At 40.9% G+C, this 24,944-nt stretch overlaps 1 protein-coding gene across 2 annotated transcripts in view; it reads right to left on the reverse strand.

Annotated features, from left to right (window-relative positions):
• The window catches only part of ENPP1 (ectonucleotide pyrophosphatase/phosphodiesterase 1), a 57,293-nt gene extending 41,618 nt beyond the window's left edge, over positions 1-15,675 (reverse strand). The window contains exons 1-3 of one of the 2 annotated variants that reach the window (XM_032983177.2): positions 8,231-8,456; positions 7,458-7,503; positions 108-180 (exon numbers count right to left, since the gene is read on the reverse strand). In XM_032983177.2, coding sequence (XP_032839068.2) covers positions 108-165 — 58 coding nt within the window. In that variant the 5' untranslated portion in view covers positions 166-180; positions 7,458-7,503; positions 8,231-8,456. Of the gene's footprint in view, positions 1-107; positions 181-7,457; positions 7,504-8,230; positions 8,457-15,477 lie in introns of those variants that run through there. The other variant, XM_042795830.1, reaches the window with a different exon arrangement.
• Between the last annotated feature and the right edge of the window lie 9,269 nt (positions 15,676-24,944).

A 24,944-nucleotide genomic window follows, 5' to 3' on the forward strand; every position in this document is an offset into this window, starting at 1 on the left:
AAGGATGGCATTCTGATAATATCAAAACTAATTTGCAAAAATGGAAAAAAAAGGAAACAAAAAATAATTGCTTAGAAATATTACTAAATAAAAGGCATATTAGTTACCATCTTTTGAGCAGCTAGGCTTCAGGCCAAATATGCATCCTAGGATTGTCGTTAACATGCAGACGCAGAGTACCTGTGTGACAGGAAGGAAAAGAAAGTAATCTCAAGTGACCACTGAATGGTTTTGAAAGCCCTCATTTTCTCTAGAATGCTATACAATTGTACTAAAATAGATAAACATGTAGATTAGGAAGCTGATTTCACTGCTTTCACAAGCAGTTTTCACTCACACAAGTAGTTATGTTGTTTGCAATTAATTATTGGTGCATGACCCTGAACATTATCAAGACCGGGCCTGTGTATTTAATTTCTTATCAAGTCACTTAATGTAGTCATGACTATATAGTCTCTTCTCACAAACAAAAACTTAAAATGCTTATGGTTACACATATATCAGTTTTCTATAAAACTTTCTTTGCTCCGCTTCTTCCTAGGTTGTTCTAAGAAGGTGAAGCAAAGTTCTGCGATTGACCACAGACTACAAACAGAAGGCATGGCTCTTAAGTGATACCTATAATTTTCTTAGGCAGGAAAACCTTTTCCCACTTCCGAGTATCCAGTTCATACTAGATGGTTGTCCATACCATGGTAAGAAACTGTGGGATGTCACTTTAGACTGACCAGTGTTACACTGACCAGAAACTATGGCCATGTTGATTTTGGATTTTGAGTGCATTAAAGTTACCAGACAAGCACCATATTGTCCTTGCCCAGCATTTTAGGGCAAGATCTAACGCCTACTCCAATAAAGTGAAAGATTCCTTTTAACCTCATTAAGTACTAGAATTTGGTCCTTGTATTTGGTTCTTTAGGAAAAGTGTATATATTATCAATTCATATGCAGTAATTAGAGTCCAGGAAAGCCAACAATGCACTTATGATGGCTATTCAAGTATAGAAAGTAATCAGGTAGTTTGCCAGAAGTCCTGAAAGAGAAGGCACTGTAATAATGCAGACTTTCTTATTCACAAGTATTTGGGGATGTATGGGTAGGAGAGAATGTAAATGTCACCTTTCCATTCATTGTTTTCTGAGGAAAAATTGCTTTCAAGAAATACTTCAATAATTTTATCTATATGCCTACACAAAGGCTCTCCCTTTTTCCCTCCCCCCCATCAGCAAAAGCTGCTGAGCCACTCTTGATTATGATGCCTGAATCATGTTGTGATGTGGCAAAAATTCATCCCATTTTAAAATGCACCTAATTATTTCTCAAGCTTACTTTTTTAAAGACTGTGAGCACTTGAGCAAATAAAAAGTATTTACGTTGTTTTTAACAAATATACAGTTCCCTAGACAATTTTGTTCACTAAGCAGTTAATAAAGACAGCAAAAAAGGCATTTCTGGAATGTGTAGCATTGAAATTGAGGTATTATTCTGGATTTGTGAAGTGCAAGTTATCCTAAACCATATTAATCAATATCAAAAATACTACATATATCGCATCAATAAAAAAAGCGAATACTAAACTGGACCTGACGAAACTTTGGCCTAGAATTCTGAACCAGGCAAGCCTGGAATCTTATATTATTCAACACAATATCTAGCAGACAACTAAGTACTTTCTGAGTTCAAATCTATCTTTGAAAAAGAACGAGGAAAAAAAATTTCTGGCATTATCAATGCACTCAGATACACTACAACTAATAGAAAAACGTAAGTCTCCATTAACCCAGCTGTCAGAAAGAAACACAACTGCAGAGCTCTGTACTTGTCTTTTTTTTTTTTTTTTAACAGCATACTAGCGTGCAGTATCAACATTTTCTCTTAAGTCAGTATCAACAGTATCATCTTCCAGGTAAACTGTTCTGGACCTTTGAAATACCACCTAGATAAGAGAACGTACACAGCTAGGTAGGTAGTGCATTAAACACAAGATGTCAAAGCCCAGCAAAGTCAGTGGAGAGCGCAAAACCTGTTATTGTCCTTTTAACTTATATATTATTATTTGGAAATTACAAATTGATTTGTTTGTTTTTAAAAAGCCAACTAGAGAATGTTTTATTTTAGGGTCATGATATATTGCTTCTCTGCTCCCACCAGGCCCTGCTACTAAGACCAGAGAGTGGAATGTCCTCTGACATGTAACCACAGACATACTTTAAGACAAAAAAATCCACACCTACTCTATCCATAACAGCTTTATTCCCACCTTTTCAAATAGTTACATGACCTATGGGACTTATGATACCTAAGGCATCCTTGTAATAAAAACACACTGCAGTGCCACTGAATGGACTATTAATATTCCTTTATGGAGCTTCAGGGTAGGTAATGCATGTTTAAAACCAAGGAATTTAATTGTGACAAATTAATATAAAAAAAAATATTAAAAAAAAACCACTCCAAAGCAGTAGCACTATAATACTTCCCAGCTAATACTCATAAATACTCATTAAAGTTCTCACAAATAATTCCTGAGATTTTGGCACCAAATGTTACAAAATCAGTTTTGTATTGTGTTCCAGATTTTCAGTTTTACACTGCCATGAGCTAATTAATTCCAACAAGCAAAAACATTAAAGGATTATGTTCACTGAGGCATATGAATGTTCTTTTGGGTAGGAAATACTACAAAATGGTAGCGCTACTTGATGCAGTAGTGCAATTTGTGTCTCCTGCAACAAGTACTCTGAAAACCTCATAGCATCATAAACCTCAGCACACCACAAACGCTCTCTGTGTATCTACCACAAACCAGGTCTACTCACAAATTTCTTATATATACACACAAGGAGAAACATGGTCTAGGTCTTTACCTAATATACTATGTGCATCTGTAATAAAGAAAGATCTGGGAACTTCTGTTGACTCATTACTTTCAAGCCTTTGCTTCCTTAACACTAATCCCACTAGCTTAAACTTCAGTCTTAGAAATATTTTACTGCAAAATACTAAAGCTTTCCCTTCCCCTCCCTCTTCCCCCCCCCCCCCCCCCTTTTTTTTTTCTTTCTTCCTTTCACAATAAAAAAGCTTCACTTTACCTCTTTTTTCCCATTTTTGTATCTGGCAATATTCTGGGACAGCCAACTCTAAACCTAGTGGGCCATACAATGCAATTGCAGCTTAGTGTTTAATGGTTTGAATCAAAGCTTTATCTTGAGCCTGAACGACTTCAGTCATGTGGCTATTACCCATGAAAATGGCACAAATGTTCAGCTGGAACAATGTGGAGCAACTAATACTGGCCAACAGCAGCAGTAGTCTTAACTGGGCACAACAAGAGGTGTTACACTAGTAATTGACCTATTGTCAGTGGAAAGGCTCTAAAATTATCAGCTCTGCAGATGACAAGGAATATTCAAGCTAGCTTTAAAGGCCAGCCAGGTACAGAAAGTCATCTCACTGCTGCAGCCCAGATGTGGACTAATTTACTTTGCTTCTTGCTATAAGGGACCCTGCTGCAGCAGGTAGGTTACTAATATTACCTGAACTATGTTACATACAGGTAGCTCATGTTTGGGATGCTGCAGTCCGCTGTGTAAAGATTATATTTTTATATATAATTTTTTTTTTTTTAAATTTAAAACCAAGTAGCTGCACATGTAGTTTAAGGTTTACTATCAAGAACCTTGTTAGAACCCTGCAGCAACCTGATGCAGGCACCAGACTCAAATCTCTAGCTACTACCACACTGTCAGCCTATCACTCGTCTTCAAGGTTTAGTCTGTCTTTTTAAACAAAAGGAGAAAATCTTGCCCATTTTCTCTCTCTCATTCTTCCCCTCAAAAGATAAAGGTGCAATTAAAAAAGAATATGGGAATCCCAACATTTAGTAGGAAGGCAAATCAAATTAAAAAACCCAGCCTTGTTATACACAAAAGTAGCACATTAACTTTTTATGATCTGTAACTTGAGAGCTTGCTAGGACAAAATGTTAGACTTGGTTTTAATATAGTATCTGAGAAAAGATTTTAAACCAGCACAGTAACAAATGCTGAGGAGAAAGTGTCCTTTTTTTGTTTTAAAAATATATTTTAGAAGGTTTGTTTTGGAATCAAAAAACATTGTCATCTAGGGATGAATCTCTGTCCCATCTCTGCTTCCTTTACGTGGGAGGAAGCAATAAAAGCTTTGCTTTGTAAACATTATAGTGGTTGGGAATAGGTGGTTCAGTGTCTGGAGAACTGCAATCCTGAAAACATTTCAAAAGCCTTTTATTTCGAGCTGGGCAGATGGAAATATGATAACACAGAGAGCAGAATCATTTCCATCGCTCTAGAGCTGCAGTTGAAGAGAATTTCTCAGCAGTGATTTCGGGGAGCTGGTGGAAGGGCCACCGAGCCAGCAAGCGCACAGGCTGCAGACACCAGATCCCAAAGAGACTTGTTAAATATACAGGTCTTAGTGACATACAAAGAAATCTCTCACCAACCTTAGCTACCTTTCCTTTGTTATCACATTTTATTCTTCCTTGACACAGTCAATGCTACTGTCCCTTTCTCTTCACTCTTCCCTAGCTCTGTCCATCTCCCCTACTCCCCCTCTACTCTTGGATTCCGCATGTTCTTTGGCAAAGACTGCACTGATATTTCTTTCAAGGAATACTCATTCTGAATTAAGTTTCTGTGTTGATCTTCCTTACTCTTTGCCTACCATGTACCCAGTTGCTTTCCATCTTCTTTTCTTCATTTCTGGTATTCCACGGTCAACAAAACTTGTCACTCCAAGGTTTAAGGCACATCCATTAACAGCTACGCAATTAAAGAAACAATGCAAAGTAGTGGTTTTCCATTCTAATCTCCATGATTGACTCTCACAGTTGTGTCATGTCTGTCCATGAAGGGAGGATATCTCGACTGGGTCTGTAGTGCCAGTATTACAAAAACCCACAGAATTTTCCAAAACCATTGGGATCCGTGAAGGGCATGCTGTGTTTTCACTGTTCCATGCACCTAGAATAGATGGCTAATGATCTGGACCTTAACACTGAAAAAGCTTTGAGAAAAAAAAATTTATCTGCAAAAGTGTAAAGAACACGATAATAAAAAACAAATTTCAAGTAAAATTAGAGTTGTCTTCTGTCTTTAAAAGGTTATTGTTAAAAATGCAGAAAACATACTGTACAAAGGAAAAAAACCTTATCTATTCTTGCCAGGGGCAGTGGAACACTTACTCATGCTTGTAAAAAGTTATTTTTAAACAGGGGTAACCCTCCAACAGCTCGGTTTCATTTAAAAGCAGAGGATATTTAATGAAGTTTACTAAACTGAAAGGGAGTGGATATATCACTCACACCAGCACAGCTACATACCTAAATAAATCGCATTTAACAGAAGTTATCAGCACTGAAACAAGTGCACCACCTCCTTCTTGCACCATTAATCTGTTCTTTCCACATTTGTAAATATTTTTATGCTCTTCAAAGACTTGCTTCTGTTGAGCCACGTTCCATACCTAGAGCTCAGGACAAGGAGAACTGCTGAGACTCTCAGGTCTTGGTTGTCCTGAAACACTGAGGGTGACTGAATTATCTTGAAGCCAGTGGATAGAAAGGCTGAAGCTTACGCCGAAAACCTTCTCAGACTAAAAAGAAGACTTACTCTAAAAACATATAAGGATTACTGAGAAGAAAAAACAAAGCAGCACACAGAAAGTCTACTCTTGCTGTTTCTATTGAATGTTCTCAAGATTGTTATTACACACTATTGCAACCTAAGGTCATTGAAAGGACAAGAATGTTTTAAAGGTAGCTCGAGCCAATGTAAGATATTACAAAATTCCTTCACAGAGCTTACCAAAGAGTGGTAACTGTTCATTCAGCAGGGAATTATCAGCAGAAGGCATACTATAGCTCTCTAAACACCTACCAAAACTGTGCAAGCATCTGTTTTTTAACAAGAACAGGATTAAAAGATAGACCAGAGTTACCATCTGTCACCTAGGATCTAAAATATTTTTCTTATTTTTTGCTTGTCCAACTGTATATGTACATATTCTTCTGGAAGACATTAACACATGAGCTGTTATCAAAGCACACACATTTTACCACTGGTTGTTTTGTTTTTCAATGCATTTTACATCATGGGAGATTTTAGAGAGAAACTAAAGTGTAACTATACACCAGCCAAAAGGAAGAGGAAATATAACTCTGGTTAAATTACCAGAAAACAAGTAGCAGCTGACCATGCTATTTTAATCAGCAGGTAGGTTTCTGTAAAAACTGAAGGATAAACAGGACTGAAAACTGATTTTTATTTATGTGAAAAAAAAAAAAAATACTGTACTTTCAAATGTAATTCTTTTATTCAGCACAGCAGACTATGAACACGGAACAAAGACCACCACATGCAATCCACTTTAGTGGTAACCACATATATGAATGCATGGTTACATACAAAGAGAAGAAACTGTCAGTATTTTGTCAAGTCAAAACTGCTGTCCAAACAAGTTGCACTTGAATAAAAGCAAAACTGGAGAAGAAAATATGGCTTTGAGCCATCTTCATGCTCTCCCTATTCCAAAAATCCCTTTTAAAGAATAAAACTAAAGCTGTTCTGATTTATAGTACTGTCATGAGAGTTGGAGCAAGAACAGTGTAAAAAGGGTGCTGCTTCAGCTGGGTACTGATAATATCACCGAATATACCAAGTAAGATTATATTCACCGCCATTTTTCCACAGCAGATGTTGCTACTGCCATCATGACAGCAACATTAGGCTGAGTAAGAAGACACATCAACCTTAATGAGCAAGTGAAGAAATCCTGTAAAACACATTACACTTTTTGTTATTTTACAAACAACAAACAAAAAACCTGTAACACAAACTTGTACCCAAATATTACCACATAATAGAAGGCGTTTATATAGGTTGACTTGCCTATGTGCCATTACATAGCAGAACTAGGATGAGGTTCACGCTCAGCTGAGTTTCTTCCAAAATAAAAATATTTAATCTTCTCTCATTATTTCCCTTTTCTCCTTAGTTAACTTATTCAGTGTTGAAAACTTAAATAATAGCCTATTTACCAAAAGTCCTTACTTATACTACTTTCCTTTGCCCTCTACTACATTGTGTTTACAATAAAATCCACTGCTGTCTTATAAATACCCTTAAAGGACATACAGCTGACCTGTGCAACACCCGTACAGAAAAGTATTTTTGCCTTTTAGTGTAGAACATATATTTTTACCTTGTTTTGATATATTTCCTGTCCTATTTTCAAAATACCATTCTAATACTGATAATTTAAAAATAGCTTCTCTGAAAATTGTATCTACTATGAACTGTCAGACAGAACATTCTTTAAAACAAGTATTTATTCACTGCCCATAACATATAGTCACAGTGATGTTTGACAATATATTAATTTCTAATACGATCTCCAAGGTGAGAAACTTCTCATACCTTCCAAGTTTTCAAAGTCTTTAATTTGTTCCGTTCCTTCTTTCAGCTGAAAAGAACAGAAACACAGCTTCCACAGCAAGTCAAATCCAAACAATTCACTCTTTGTGTAATTCTACTGATATTAGTGAAAGAATGCCAAGGAAAAATTTTGAAGAGTAGGAATTGGAAGGAAGCCTCGCATAATTTTTATATCTTTGGCCTTGTCTGAAATCTAACCATTTTAGCACAGTAACTAAGTTCTTCTGAATTCAAGTTAATGGTTTAAATGGACAGACTTTCTGTGGAGAAAATTATTAACGTGTTCTTTATTATTTTAGTATCCAAAAGCCTTGCAGAACTACATGGAGGTGGTGTTCAGACTGAGAATACACTTCCCCCTGCCCAGGAGTTTGGCTGCCTTTGCTTATGGCCAGTTCTCCAATACTGTTTCAGTTGTTGAGAACACTGTTTGAGAAACCTCAACCAGCCTTGAAGACAGCTCAACAAAAAGCTAGAAGAAGCCTCGGCAGAATCAGTCCCTCAGCTTGTTTTAGCCAGCTCTTGCCTCTGTCCCCTGCCTGAGCTGCGCCACAGCCACACTGCAGTCATGTTCATCCTGGCCAGTCACTCTACTGACCCCGACCGTTACTCACGTGCTGTACTTCCTTCCTTGACCTTGGACCTGTCTCATCACTATCTACTAATCTTGCAATCCGGACTACTGGCTGAACCTGGTTAGCGTCTCCAAACTACTGGCTGAACCTGGTTAGTTTCCCCAAACCTGCTGTGCTCACCTTGCTCAGGTATGCTGAGACTGTCCTTTTTCAATGAGGTCACTGCCTGCGTCTGCCTTCTTGTCATACCTGGCTACAGTTTTACCTTCTCTTTCAGCACAACCTGCCTTCAGCTGGTGCCTGAGAGGTAGACAAAGACTATTACTGCAAAATTAAAGTAATGAAAACCCTAAGGTGTGGATTGAGTCAGAGCTCTGAATGCTTGAGCAGGATCCTGAGCACACGTGACACCAGTCACTCATTTGTTTTACCTGAATGGCTGATCCTATCACACTACAGCCTAACCCATCAGCAGACAGTCTATGCTCAAATTCCTAGGCACAACATGGAAGTTTTCAGGCAGGCAACCAGCCAGCAGCGTTGACAGAAGCACACAAGTCACACAGCTGGGTGTACGTCAGCCTGTTCCAAGCTTTCCATTTCAGCTGGAGCCCAGGAAGCCAGTACTGCACTCCAAGGGGTGCCCGAAACTTCCCAGATCTGTGTGATTATCTAGCAGCCTGGCCTAAACTCCACACTGTTTTGTCTATACTGAAAGCAAGACCTAAACTACCCAGCTTAAAGTGAGCTCAAGTATGCTTAGCAAAGTCCCAATCATACCCCTGACTGTGGCACAGCCGCACGTGAAGTCAACCTACATTGGCAATAAAATTTAAAATTAGTTCTGAGTCTAGTTATAAACAAAGGTGGTCCCTAAACTCCCTTAGGGGAGATTTTCATATAAGTGGAATTTTTTGTTACGTAAAGCAAGAACACAAATTAATCCTGGAAACCCTTCAGAGTTAAAATAGCTAAATATTTCTTAGTTTTTTACTGTAGAAGATTGTCATGGTTTGAGCATGGTCAGCAGCCCAACGCCACACAGCTGCTCACTCCCCTTTCTCATCCAGCAATGAGAAGGGACAAACAAGCCAGGCTTGGGATTTGAGATAGGACCAGGAGGGGCAGATCACCCATTATGGTCACAGGCAAAAGGCAGTCTCTATAGGGGAAGAAAAAAAAGAACATGCATTTATTAGACACTAACAACACATAACAGAGTAGGACAGTGAGAAGCATTGCCACATCTTGAGAACACCTTCCCCCCACCCCTCCCTTCTTCCCAGGCTCAGCTCTGCTCCCGATATCTCTACCTCCTCCCCCAGTGGCGCAGGGGCAGGGAATGAGGGGTGCAGTCAGTGCTGCTGCTTCTTCCAGCTTCAGTGGGGGGACCTTCTGGAAATCCTTCCCTCTGCTCCATCGTGTTCCCCCTCTCACAGAAGACAGTCCTCTACAAACTTTCTCCATTAGTCCCTCCCACAGGCCACAGCATTTCCTTACACTGCTCCAGCGTGGGACACCAACTTTCTCCAACTGGAGTCCCTCCCACAGCTGCAGCCCTTCCCGAGCTGCTCTGGTGTGGGCACCCCCGCATGCTGCAATCCTCCCGGCACTGAATTTCAACAGTGGGGTCTACCTTTTCCCACAAGACCCCAGCCTTCTTTGGGCACAGCACCTTGATCATCCATGTGAAATGAAACACAGGCCACAAATCAGTGTCTGCTTTACCACAGATCTTCATGGGTGGCAGGGGGGGCACCCTGCCGTCTCACCACAGGATACAGGGGGGTCTCTGCTCCGGCACACCTCCCCCCTTCTTTCTTCCTCCGTTCCTCCACTGACCTTGGTGTTCACGCAGCTGCCACAACTCCTCCTCACCACATCCCTTCTTAAATACATTATCACTGAGATGCAGCTGATTGGCTCAGTTTTGGTGCAAAGGTGAAGCTGACTTGGAGCTGGGGCAGCTTCAAGAAGCTTCTCACAGGGGGCCACCCCTATAGCCCCCTCCCCTGCTACCAAAAACCCTACCACTCACTCAAACCCAGGACAAAGATCAGGATTGTGATTTTTGTCTTTAATATCCAGCATTAATGTACCAACCTGAAAAGTAAAGAAATCATGGGTTTACAGCTCCTTGTGTATAATGAGAACTATTTGCAAAGTCTTCCTTGAAAAATGAGTTGACTGAAGAGAAACATTAAAAGTTATAATAATCTTAAAATTCACCAAAACCCAAATTTTATTTTGATGGATTAAATTAGATAACAATGTATTTGTAGTTACAATTGCATTGTAATTAGATGCATTTAAGCAATATCAACAGCAAATGCAATAAACAAATATCTTTGGTCAAACACTAGTTTTTACTGTGTCTCCTGTATCTTCAGAATACAAAACAAGCCATCACTGGAGCTGGAGAGCTGTAATGTTGACAGAAGACAGGCAAGACAGTTACTGTAAAACACACTTGTTTCCAAACATTGGAATAGAGTTTCCTACAAAGTATTAAAATATTGGACATTGGCCAAGAACTGCTTTAATATTTCTGAACCAAAAACACTTAAAAGTATTTAAACTATGGCCACCCTGTCACTGTAATTTTTTTTACTTCATATTTCACCAAAGGATATTTTATGCCAAAAAAGTTAAATTGCCTAACAGTCAGCTACTTAATATTACTGTTAAACTGTGTGGAGTTTCTTGGAACACAAAAGTTCCATCTAAGCTCAATCCAGCACTCTCACAGGAGCAAGTAATTTCAGGAAGGACTACTTTTCCTTACTGAAAAAGGAAAAAAGTACAAAGCACATAAAACAACACAGTACAAAAAAGGCTGAAATTAAATGATTTGCTGAAGGCCAACAGAGATTAGAGAAAAGACTGAACATGGCACCCAGGTCTCCCAAACTCAGGCACAAAGTACAGTGTCCTTGAATCCAGTGCCTAAGAACTGACTGATACCCATAAAAATACCCAATGCCAAAGTTGGCTGAAGTCTATAACCATGTTCCAAATCACAAGGTTTGGGCATGAACACTTCCCTGTCATTGTCTTTCCTCTCTTCATATGAGTTACATTAATTCCTGAGCCTGTATGATGAGCAGGAAGGGAAAATTAATGAGTTTGGAACCAGCTTTCTACACAGTCCTTCCCCAAGGAATCAAGACCCCATTGCAGCAACACAGCAGCAATGGCCAAAGACAGAGGAGTTCATCCAGCAAGGACACCCCTCTCAGGAGCCCAAACCCAAAGCAGAACAAAGTTTTGAAGGGTCTGGGCAAGCACACTACTCGAAGTCCAACTCATTTCCCACCTGCTCTCTCACTAACTGCTGCCTGTCTTTCCTTCTCCAACAGCAGATGTAGAAGAAAAAGTAAGATTAAGCTGACAAGTATATTAAATAAAAGCATTAAATAGGTATTTTTCATCTTGTCTGGAGAAAGATTCTAGAAATGTATTATTTCAAAAAAGTACTAACCTATACAAAGGTTTGGGCATCCTCAAACATAGGAGGAAAAACATCAGCATTAAAACAACTGAACAGGCATACAATCTTCCAGACACCTACATAAGAAAAGGTTCTTTCCACACTTTCATCTCTGTGGGGGAAGAAAAAAAAACAAACCAAACAAACCTATAACTGTCTCCAAAATCCTGACACAGCACATCCATCTTCCCCTGTATGAGGAAAAAGTCAGCAGCTATGGGTTATTTTTGAAGGAAGTGGTGAAAAATTTTCAGGATTCTTACATAAAATATCTTAATAGCCAACAGATCTCTATTCTGTAGTTACTCTCTCCTGACCGCAGTCATGGCAGATATTGATTGATAAGATACACTCTCCCTTCAGCCAAGATCATCTCATTTATCATGTATGAAGCTTTCTGATTAAGATCTCAGACACTAAAGTGTCTGAGGCCAATGGACAACTGAAAACAGATTTATAGAATCATAAGGCTAGAAGGGACCTCAAGAGATTTTTAGTCCAATCTGCTGCCTAAAGTAGGGTCAAAACTGAATTCAGACCTGGCTGCTCAGGGCTTTATGCTGTTGAATCTTGAAAACTTCCATGGATGGAGACAACACAATCTCTCCATGCAACCTGTTGCAACACTTAATTATCCTCATAGTGACTTCTCCCCACCATATCCAATAAGAACTTCTCATTTCAATTTGTTGCCACTGTCTCATTCTCCTACTGTGCACATCAGTATAGAGCCTGGTTCCATCTTTTTGATTACATCCTCAGAGATACAGGAAGGCTGCTGTTAGATGTTCCCCACCCAAGCCATGTCTTCCAAGGCTGAACAAGCCCAGGTCCTCTCCTCACAGGAGGACAGCTCCAGCCCCAGACCACCTTGGTGGCACTCTGCTGAACTCTAATTGATCTTTCCTGTACTGGAGGGCCCCAGCCTGGACGCAGTATTCCAGGTAGGCTCTAACAAGTGCTGATTATAGGGAAAGAAAAAACTTCCGTTGATTTACCAGACCCTGGATACAGTCCAGCGCACTTAACTTTTGCTGATTTTCACTTTAACTTAGTCTAATTCTCAGGCTGCTAAAGGAATTCACTAACCATCTAAAAGAAAAAGTAACCAAACCTGCAGGAGTGCAACCACATATCCTGGATTGCTTCCCACTGCATCTGTGACCAGCTGTAAAACACAGAGCAGCTTTCTAGGAGTATCCATCAAGAGTTTCATTGTCTTAATTTGTTAAGTAAAACTGTTTTAATTCACAGGTATTATACAAGTTCTAGCTACCCTCTCAGTGAATTGCAGAAGGCAACTGAATATAACAAAACTTCAGAAGACTGTTTAGTATTTGGCATACACATAAAACACTAGTCTTAAAAGAAGACTGACTGCCTTAATGAAAAAAAAATACAAGGAAAAAATAATCTCAGATTTACAAAATATTTTGAAGTATATTCCCACAGCATTTTTTAAAGCTTCACAATTTGTTATATTTATACACTCTGAAATGCTGTAGTTGTTCTTTAGAGGAGACCAGTACACTCTGAATGTCTCAGTCTGGACCTTACCTGGAATTTTTTGACTTTTTTTTTTTTAAATCGATAATTCTCTAGTTGCAAAAAGTCCTTAAGAAATTTTCTAACAAAAGTGTTAGCTTAAGTGAGTTCCCTAGGTCTGACAAAGAAAACCTGAAATTGTCAAAAAGAAACATTGCTTATTTTGTTATGTTTTTTCCTCAATGTTTCAGCTGTTATAAACGCATGGAAAAATTTATTTTAATGGAATGAGTGAATCAGACTAAAATGCAATGCCTGAAAGTCACTGGCAAGCTGGAATAGAAAACCTCAAACTTAAGCAAGAGTTACACTGCTCTTGGGCAGCAGCATGCTGCTCAGTCACACAGGGGCAGTGGGTGAGCCTGGAGCCACTACAAACAGGCAGAGAGCTCATTGGGCTTTGAGGGACAAAGGTACGAGCTCAGAAAATTGGCAAGACACTAAATGAAAAGGTGTGCATAGAAATCACATGAATATATAAAAGGATTACCATCTCCCACAATTACTCAAAGCTGGATGTTTTCATTCCATTGCCTTAGGGAAGCAGCATGGATTAGTAAATCCCTGTGGGTCTGTCCCACCATGTGCAGAATCCTCCCTGTGCAGCAGCAACAGAAGAGCATGCTTATAAGCATGAATATATATAAGCATGAAAACCTACAGCTGAACTTATGCCTGCCACAACTAGCACTACTAGAAGTGGAAGTGACTCTATACCACTTCCTTATCTACTTACATGCTCCCTCGACCAACGTTCCGTTAAGTACTGCCATATAACACAGAGGCTTCTGGAGCAACCAACAAAACCCATGGGTAGAGTTTGCATGGTACAACCTTTTATACATGGGAACTCTGAAGTTCCTCCATATTTGGGCAAGGCTTCACTCTGACACTTTAGTCAGCACAGGATGAACATTTTGCCAATTCTTCGGGAAAATATATGGTTTGGAAAATAAGGACTTAATTCAGAAAAGTACCTGCAAACATTTTAACGGGTGTTCAAACTCCAGTCTTAAAGTGGCTATGTATCTCTAATAATTTTGTTATATTAGAGCCTAAAAAGCTCAGAGCAACAATTAGGTTTTGTAGAGTATATGATTACTTTCCACTAATACTACCTATTTCTAAGCCTGAAAAAGTCTGAGCTGTCTTCACCATCCAACTGCAATGGCTTTTATGGCACAAACTAACCTCCCCAGAAGACAACAAAGTAATAAGCTACAAACCACTACCTTTATTTAAGAGAAATTTTCATGAGAATAGTGGCCAAAAAAACTTATACATGGAAACTACCACAGATCCTTACATGAATTTTGATATTTTTCTTATAACATTCTGACAAAGATGGAAATGCAACTTACCACCCATTATGTCATAAAGTAAAACCAACATGTGGTCTCTACGGTATGGCGGACAGTTCATTTGAAACAGTAACCAAATTACAAAGCTATAGGTAAATCTGGAAAGGCATTTTGATCCTTATGCTTTAATGCATTGAAAGAGCACTACTTGTGGATATATATACATGTCATAAAGTCTGCTGCAGTTCTACTGAAGCTTCCTTCCAAGAATCCTGCAGTTCTTTCTCTTTGATAACAAGTTTAGCCTCATAATGATCACTCCAGGCAGTCTGGAAGGTCTTATTTTCACATCTCTACAGGGAGGATAATTATAATAGAGCAGTGTGGCTAAAACTGGTAAGTGACCTACCTGCTAACAATGGCTTTGGGCACTGAGGCCTCCAAACCAGGGTTGAAAGCGGCTCCAAGCAGCACTTGGAGACAAACTTTCAATCCACAGCACTTGAAATTCAGTGAAAAGCAAGCTTTTATACTTTCCCTGTCCTGTGGCTCTTGAACTCTTTTTAGCTTTTCAAGACATATTTTCCTGTTTTAACCTGGTTTCGTCTTCCCTGGTTTGTCCCCTACACCAAACAGCTAAAACCACGTGAGGGAAGAGGGGACCACCACTAACCCTACGAAAGAATCAAGACGATTCAACCCTGAGCTCTGTCAAAACAAAAAAAAAAAAAAAAAAAAAGAAGTGGAATAAACCGACAGGAAAATTACGACTCCCCCCCAGCAGGTTGCTGCCCAGCAGCAGCCAGGTGGGCACAACCGCCAGGCCCCCGCCCGAGGCGGGAAGGCGGGAGCCGCCCCGGGCGGCAGCGGCGCCGGTTTCCCTCTCCCGAGGCCGCTCCAGACCCCCCCGGGGGGCTCCGAAGGCCCCGTCACAGGTTCCTCACCCTTCCCCCAAAGGCGGGGGAGAGATTTGTCCGTCCCCAGCCCCGCGGGGCGAAACACCTGCCCTCAGCCGCACCGCTTCCTCACGCACCCGCCGGCGAGGGGAGCCGCGGGGATGGGTGGGTGGATGGCCGCCCGCCGGCCCTTACCAGGGAGAGCACTTTGTAGGTGTTGGGGTCCTTGCTCTTGCCGCCCGGAGCTTTCTCCGGCTCCTCAGCCACCTCCATGGCCGGCAGCATGGGCACGGCCGCAGCCTGCACCCCGCCGTCCGCCGCCCCTATCCCACCGACGGGCTCCTCACGGCCCTTCCCCGTCGTCGCCACCGCTCTCTGCCCGTTCCCCTGCATGGTCCCCACAGCTCTGCCCGCCACGGCTATTAATAGCGGCGGCGGCCCCGCTCCGCCCCGCCCCGCTCCGCCCCGCCCGGGAGCGCGGCCGCCGGCGGAGCAGGGAAAGAGTGGCTCCCCGCCTCCTTTCCACCCCCCCTCCCCGCAGGTGAGGGCGGGCCGCGGCCGGTCCCGGGCCCGGCGGAGGTGCCGTGACATCACGCCGCTCCAAAATAGCGCCCCGGGGGAGGGCGCCGGGCCGTGTTGACAAGGGAGCGCGGAGAAAGTTTCCGCTGCCCGACCCCCGCCGCGGGAAGCGGGCGGAGGCGGCGGCGCGGCCTGGCCCGAAAGCCGCCCGGCGGCCCCGGCGGCGGCACAGGTGTGCGCGGCGGCCGGGGCGGGGACCCGGACCCGGACCCGGACCCGGACCCGGACCCGGTGCCGGTGCCGGACCCGGTGCCGGTCCCAGCAGAGGCAGGCAGGCAGGCTGGCAGCCCCCGGTGCGCTTTTGCAGCCCGAGCTCTGCTCGCCGGCGCTTTATTGCCGGCTGCTGGTCTCCTCCGCAGGCTGAAGGTGCTTCTCTCCCTGCCTGCTAGCCTTCGCCCCTCCCCGGGGAGGCTTTCCTCTTTCAGCTCTAATGGGATGATGGTTTGGGTTTCCTAGGGCTTGAGGAGTCTGTGGTAGATCTATTTCAACTGTCCGTGTACTCATAAAAGAGTGGCACTTGCACGGTTTCTGACAAAATCCCTATTTTCTGAAAAACAGCTACAGTGGAGACAAAATTTCCTTTGGAAGTGATTTTGATCCCTGTCAAAATGTTGTTGTTCTGGTTTCTGTTTCAGCTGAGTTGCACAGTCAATATGCCACTACAGTTTTCCTTAATAATTGTAAATATAAGGTATTTGCAAAGCTGCTGGTCTGTAGTGCTGCAGCTCACAGCATATTGAAAGTGACTGTGGAGCTGTCTGCAAATGCCTGTTGTCATCTAATGAGGCTCCGTAGGAGCAGTCTTGAGAATTTCTACACTAATATTTCACTTGAGTGCAAAGAAAAGGAAAAGTCAACAGAAGCTGTAGGAACTAAGATCTTGAGTCTACAGTGTCTCCTTTATTCCATTAATGTGGCATTTCAAACAACTGTCCCACTGAGCAGTTGACTTATACATTCAAGGATTTTGACATTTGAGCTATTTAAAAAATGTAAATTGAACAGTGATTGATAATTTTAAAACACTCTTGAAAACTGACATAGCCACATTGAGATTCTTTTTTTTTTTCTTTTCAGTGAATGTGGTTTTAATAACTGGTGTAGCAAGAGATAGTAACAACCTCACTTTTTTTTTTTTTTCCCCTAAAAATGACAACACTGCTCTCACATGGTTCTGAGTTAAAATCTTATTTTTCTGTAAGTTTCCATTCATACTAGCAGGAAAGAAAATGCCTCCTCTCCCCCCCACTCCCCCCCCAAAAAAAACAACCCTCAGACAATTAAAAGCTTTCAGGTGTTTGTTTGTTTGTTTGTTTACAAATAATTAAAACTTAATTTTTCATTTTCATGGTTTTGTATGTAGAAAGATGTTTTCTAATTATTTGTAAGGCTAAGGTACATAGAAATCTCCTTACTTGTCTTGTGTAAGTCATCTGCTCAAAAGTTTGAATCGCACATGTTGTGTACTGATGATTCAATGGAAAGTATGTATAACTACATCACAGACAAAACTGTATCTTTTTTTTTCCAGAGAAAGAAAGGATATTCTGCAGCTGGAGCTAACTTCTGAGTTATTAATTCAGTAACTATTCTTTAACAGTTACTTTCCTATGTACAAATATTCATGAAACACCCTCAATTTTGTAATTTCTTTCTGTGTCAATGCAAACAGTTAAGTTGCTTCAGGGTAAGTATGGAAATAATTAACCAGTATGGAAAATAATTAACCTACTAGTGACAAGTAAACTAATTTCAGCTGACTAACAGGATGTCAAGGCACTCTAGACAAGAGGAGAATGGAGAACCAAAAAAGGCTAAGTCTTGATGCTGAAGAAATCAGGTGAAATGTCTTTTCTGTTGAATACTGGGAGAAGAGATGAAACATTTCCAGTGTTAAACCTTCAGAAATCTACAGTTGCCTGATCTCTTTCAGAGGAAATTGTTAAATAGCAGTCATTAACATTTTAACAAATCTGTGACAAAAGACATCATTGTGCAATGAATTAATTGCAGGGATTACCGAGGTTTCAAATACAAATTCCAAAGAATTGGCAGTGGCCATTTCAACAGAGACATAGGAAGCTATTGAGGAAGCCAGTGCTGCTGCCAGCACAGCTGCCAGCTCCAGCTCCAGAATCATGCTGCCTCGCCAAAAGTCAAGGGACAACAGCAACAACCGCAGTTGCATGTTTCCAGGCCCTATCTGTAAAGGGAGTCATCAGTGATTCTCAATATTAATTTGTCATTAGAGGTCACAGGGAAGACAAACGAACATAAATGATGTAGTAGGAAAGATAAACATAGGGAGTGTTTCCATGCTGCTGCATCTCAGACACTTGCCACTTGCATTTTTTTACCTCGATAAAATCTCCACCAAATGTCTTTTTTTTTTAGAAAGACTGGAGCAAACACCAAGAACCTGCATAACCCTCATCTGACCCCAGCTTGTGAGGAGGCTATGGCACAAATGGGAACTATGGGCTGGTGACAGAAGGTGTAAATGGCACCTTGTTGCACGCAGGGGCCGTCTGCTCACTCCAGCCAGAGCAGAGAGCCTTGCTGCCCTTGCAGCGGGGGCACAGACAGAGCTTGCAGGCAGAGGAAAGAGTACCATCCTGCGAGGCTGCCTGTGATCATCAGCTCCAGGCTGGCTGGGTCTTCATCCTTAAATTGCAGCATAAACCTTTTCCCGGTGGTAGGTGGTTGTGGTAACTATTACATGTTGCATTGTCTCTAATCATCAGCAAAATTTCTGCAGCCATGAAAAAGGCCGGGAGCTCCAGACTAAATGCCTGAAGCTGCTTGTTAAAGAACACTGCTGCTCAGTGTAATACTGGACTCTCCACCTTATGGCAGCTAATGAAACTGTTTCTCATCTCCTTTTGTGAGTGTGAGGACTTCTCTGGCATTGTTGTGTGAGAGCTGCATTGTAAACTATTCTAAAAATCAGTGAAAAATTATCAATTGTCTTAGTTTCTGAGATGTCCTTATGGGGAGTTTTAATTTGCACTCAAAGTATGTCTAAAACTTTACAAAAATAGAATAAGTCCTTAATAAAAGGGACAAATGAAACTGGAGGAGTATCTGAAACTGTTTTATTGTGTCTGAATGCCCAAGATGAAGTCAGAAATCCCATGGCATTGATGGGCATATCAAACCATGTGGATAGAACTGTGCTTTTCAGATTTGTACCTAAAAAGCTTTCTACAAACTTTCTCCGACATGAGTCCCTCCCACAGGCCACAGCGTTCCCCACACTGCTCCAGCGTGGGTCACCAACTTTCTCCAACTGGAGTCCCTCCCACGGCTGCAGCCCTTCCCGAGCTGCTCCGGCGTGGGACACCCCCGCATGCTGCAATCCTCCCAGTGCTGAACTACAACAGAGGGTGCTGCTTCTTCCCACAGGACCACAGCTGTCTTTGGGTACAACCACCTGAGTTGTCCATGCGAAGCCCCTCACAGGCCATAAATCAGTGTCTGCTCCACCGTAGATCTTCATGGGTGGCAGGGGGTTCTGCCCTTCCGTCTCACCACAGGATACAGGGGGGTCTCTGCACCAGCACACCTCCCCCCTCCTTTCTTCCTCCATTCCTCCACTGACCTTGGTGTTCACGCAGCTGCCACAACTCCTCAGAAGTCCAACTCCTCCTCCCAGGTCCCTTCTTAAATACATTATTGCAGAGGTGCAGCTGATTGGCTCAGTTTTGGTGCAGAGGTGGAGCTGACTTGGAGCCAGGGCAGCTTCAAGAAGCTTCTCACAGGAGACCACGGCTCTAGCCCCCTCCCCTGCTACCAAAAACCCCACCACTCACTCAAACCCAGGACAAACTAAGTTTGGCATATATTATTGCAGCTTTAATAACTGATAATCTAACAGTTGTTAGGTTGCAGGCAACAATACAAGCACGCTTAAAAGCCTTTATTTTAGCAACAGAAAATACTTGCTTGACAGTGATTGCCTATCTCTCTAAGCTATATAGAAGTGCCTTTATTTGATTTCAGAAAAATATAAAATCCTGATATGATGACAATGTACTGGCAATATTTGGTGGGAAGTACACTGTAAAATATTTTAATACTTTAATGCTACCCAGTCAGACATTCATTAAGCTGTTATCAGTGTAATTTCTCTGGAAAAGTTTTAATACCTAATCTGACAACCATATCTAAGTGGTCTTCACAAGCAAGACTATTACCATGAAGAACAGTTTGTACCTACGGTGGAAAAATTGTAGGATGTTCACCAGCAAGAAGGAAAAAAAAGGAAAAATACTGTATTAGAGTAACTAGTCCTGTGGGTTCCTGAAGACCTGAAGGGTTAATACAGTGCTGCTTCCAGTGAGATTAAAAGCAGTCTTTATAAATCTGAGAGGAATCCAGAACAAAGCAATAGTGTGGGCACTGTAACATCCACTGCAGCTAGCTAGTGATTTAAAGAAGATAAAACATTATTTCGCAAGTTAAATGTTGTATTACAATTTAAGCTACATAAATAAATAGAAGGCATACTTGTGTTGTCATCCATGTTGGTCTCTGCATGATATAGGCATGCTACAATTAACTCTTCTTTCAGTTCCTGCCTTAAAACCCATTTCTTCTAAGACATCTATAACAACTTGATGATCCAAAAGGTAATGTATAGAAAGGCTGCTGTGAAATTACATAGACTAACTCCTCTTAATCTGTTAGAAGTATTCCTAAGGCCCAGCCTCACCACTTCAAATCATGTTGAGAAATCTCCTTACATCTCACTGATTTTTGACAACTCGAAGTGAAAAAGATGCAATACAAACAAGGATGAGGAAAAAAAAAAAAAAAAAGGGCTTTCAAAATAAATGGTCAGCTGGGGGCAGAGATTTGAAAAAATGCCCAAGGAATTTAAGAATGCACATCCTCCATCTCCAGACAGATTTATATTCCTAAATCATATAAACAGTTTTGAAATCCACCTTTATTTCATGCCTAAGAGTACAACAAGTGCTGTATTAAATCAGGTTAAACAGTGGTCAAAGATCTGCAGCTGAGAAGATTTTTGAGCCAGAGGGAAGGTCTCCTGTTAAATACTGTTTGAGATAAGTTTTCATCACGTCTAACCACCTTTTGAAAACATGCACTTTTATCGTCTACCCCATCCTGCAGTAGCAGGTTTGCAGTTTAATTCTTGATGCCTGACGAAATACCTCTTTAAATTTTAACATATATTGTCATCATGTAAAATATGTAGGTCAGTGTATTTTGAGAAAGTCCTATGCCCTTTATAGTAGCATTATCATTCAGATGCTTCATGTCTCCTTTTAAAAAGCTGCAGACACTGGCATTCACTACTTTTTTACTGGAAGCAAGTTCATGGAATGCCAAGTTTGTATTTCACTGCTGGAACAACATCTATTTCGTATGAACATTCTAAAATGTCATCAAAACAAGATTCTGGAAAATACCTTTATTTTTCAAAAGTATCCAGAATGAGGCTGCCTGCATTGAATTATCATGAAAAAAAAAAAGAAAAAAAGTTTGTGATTTTCATAATGCAAGTTGTTTCTTCAGTGTTTTAACAGACCACAAATGATCCAGGAACTTGTTGCACTTTTAAGGAAACATCTGGTATTGTAAAATATGCTATTACTCAATAAAATCCACACAAAATTAAAATAGTATTTTCAGGGATAATGAGAGCAGTACCATTTGTTATTCCTTTCAGAAAAAAAAATAATGAAGGCATAAGTTAGGAGTTTAAGCATTATTAACATTAATATTAACATTATTAACATTAACATTATACTTGACAAGTATAATGTTAAGGCCAACTAGAAAACTCAAGACAAAAAGCTCAAAGATCTCCAGAAGGGAGGGAGAGATGCACCTGGGAGGAAAGAGAGGGAAGCTGTATCTTTGTTTTTTAATGATGTAGATGCTGTTACTCATTTATCTGAATTTCAGTGCTGTATATGCTAGAATTGTAAGTTTAGGAGATGATCAGATTCAACAGAACAAAACACTTAATGAAAACATTTTGTTGTTTGGATCAAATTTCCCCTCTGAAAAAGGACATCCATAAAGCCTCCAAGTAATTTGAATAGCTGTGGTATTTCTGTGCTTCAGAGTAACGATAACAACAAATACTACATGTTTCTGGAGTCCTGACCATCATGGCCTTCACTGGACATCTGGTTTTGCAATCCTGACGGGTCTGTGTACAAACACTTTTGAAAGTTTAAACACTGTTTAAGAAAAACATCTGTATATAAATTTTAATCAACCATGAATCATATAGCTCTTTAATAATCTCTGAGTAAGATGACTAGAATCATGTTTCCTCAGAGAGACTATAACTCTTTTCTGTTGGAAACAACTATCTAATGTTAGGGTCTAACATGTTTCTACTGTCACGAACAAATGCCTGACCTTGCACGGCCACGTCAGCCTATTCCGAAGTTCCTCACTGGTGCACATCTCCTGCTCACCCGTTCTGGTTCTGTGCTGCTTCTGGCTTGATGCGAGCATGCTACACATGGAAAAATTCATCAAGCAGGGAAACTCTGTCTCCTGGTAGGAAATACTACACTCTTGCCTCCAAACCGTGTGAGTGGATGTGACCAACATTTGAGTTCACCTCAATCCTCCTTCAACTCTAGGGTCTTCAACTCTGCCCTGTCACTGAGCTAACCCGTGATGTTTCCTCTTAGCCTCCCACAACAAAAATCTACCCAGGGAAATTCCTGGAGAATAATTTAGTATTATTCTTCTGGTCACTATAGTTCGCCTCCTCTGCATTTATGAAAACAGATCTTTAGAAATATAAAAATACAAGAGGATGCACAACATTGCTTCTGGTAAAACTGCTTCAGACTGATAAAATTAAACCAGTTTCTGGGACATGGCCCAGTCAAGAAGCCCGCCAGAAAAGGGAAACAATGCATGTTTAAATTATTGTTAAAAAAAAAAAGCCTTCAGGATGCCATCTCAAGGATGCAGCAGGTGTTCTGCAGTAAGCAGGGCACTGCACCTACCCCTTTTTTTGAGAACCAGCATGAAGTCTCTAGCAGGGTGCCTACCACAGAATCCCTGATACTTTACGGCCTGGGCATATTGTGCCTGACCTGGGCATCATCAAAAGACTGTCCAGAGATTCACCAAAGCTAGCTGTCAGGAACAATAGCTAATTCAGGCTTCAGTGAATGCCAGGAAGCATATTCTTCCAAGTTTGATTCAAGGTCTATACAGTGTGGTCTAGGCATGATCTTCAGGAGCCCAGAAGATCACAAGGGATATTTTCATCCAAACTCAACCCATTGCCCTACTTTCAGAGCAGAGTTTGAGTATGTTGATACGAGTCATCATTTTGTTGGTGGACAAAGAGAACTGGTGTCTGCTGGTGTGGCTGATAGACTGGGGAACATGTGCTAAACCAGCCTTAAAGGGACACACAACAAATTAGTCAACACTGGCTCCACAATCAGGATAAAGGAATAGTAAAAACATTAGTCTTCCGGTCTCTACTATTCTCCTTTCATACCTTCTTGTAGCCCATAAGAAGAGTGGAAGGCAGTACTCCTGAATCTATTAATGAAGTAGAATAACAAAAATCAGGCCTTTTACAAACAGAGCAGCCACTTCTGGGCTGACTCCAAGATTCCACTGAGTATTTCAGGCAGCAGACTCTCACCCCGTTCACTACTCAATCCACTCTTTGTTCCAGCTTAATTTGAAAATGAATCTTCTGAGGAGTAGAGTTAAGTATACTTTATAAAACTCCCAAATCATTTATGTCATTTGTTAAGAAAATATTTTTTTGCAGATGTCTACATTAAATTAATTCAACAATTCCCTTGTACGGACATGGCACAACCACATTATCTTCAGATGCCAGAGACAGATTTGCTCATTCCATATTTGTTTCCTTTGCCTAAACTTGTTTGTCCTCAGTTTCTCAGTAGTCCATCACTTATGAGAAAGTCTGTATTACTCAGCACATCTTGGCTAAGCATCACTCGCTGTAGGTAGGATATGTAATACAGAGACTGTGCAAGTGTTGTTGTCTTGTATGAGCTCTTCCTGCCAGGACAAATCTAGAAAAAGGGAAAATATCTCAGAAGACAGGTGTATTAAATTTACCTGACAAAGAACTCCTCCAGAGAAAAGCTCATTTTAATAGCTCATTTTTTCTATTAATTTTTCTATACATTTGTCTTTTTGTAAGAAATAGGAAATAAAAACCCCCTGCTTTTATTGTCATCTCTTGTAAGGATGTTTCTTTAGACTGTCACCATTAAAAAACTAATATGTTCAACCAAACCCAACTATGTATTTTAAGGGACGTTGAATTGACTCAGCCAGGATGTTAGTGGTATCTAAAAGTCATTTTACCCTCACCCCAGAAAGAAACATGGTGTATTTTAGGGAATGTTTATTTTTGTCTGGGGTTCCTTTTTCATGGAAAGTTCCAAGACCTCTGTGTACCAGATACCTCAGCCACATAGTGGCCACATAGTTTACAAATTATTGGTAGATCACTTTGTCTCAGACTAGCCATTTTGGCTTCTGAAAAATTGCTTGTCTTTGGAAGGGACCTTCCTGTAACACTTTCAGGATGTCAACTCACCACAGGATCATTGCGCTTAGTCATTCTGGTACTTACCCTCATCTCCTGAACTGCAGCATAATTCACAGAGAAAGCATCTGAACAGTAGCAATAGCTGATGTTTTAAACACGGCAAAGCATTTGAGCTAAGGTGCTTCTTTGTTAGCTACCCTTTTAGACTTGTTAAGTGTCAATAATTGTGATAGCATTCACTGACAGCAAGTTGGGACATAGTGATGCTCTGTGACACATGGTTAGAACTGTTAATCAAACAGCTAGACAAGATTTTACATTTTTAATCTCAGATCATGTTTTTAATCTAGCCTATTTAGAAAAAGGTCCAGAGTTTACTTTTAATTACTCTCCACGGAGGAGAGGGGTTGGGTAAGCAATTCATTAAGATGAAGTAATTATGTGATTTAACTGACAGCCAGAAATCATTGCCCATGTTCTTCTCGTTTAGCAGTCCACCCTGCCCCATGGGCTTTTGGAGCATGTACAAAAA

The sequence above is a fragment of the Tyto alba genome, unplaced genomic scaffold (genome assembly GCF_018691265.1).
Source record: "Tyto alba isolate M040663 unplaced genomic scaffold, T.alba_DEE_v4.0 Super-Scaffold_22, whole genome shotgun sequence".
Classification (NCBI taxonomy): Eukaryota; Metazoa; Chordata; class Aves; order Strigiformes; family Tytonidae; genus Tyto; species Tyto alba.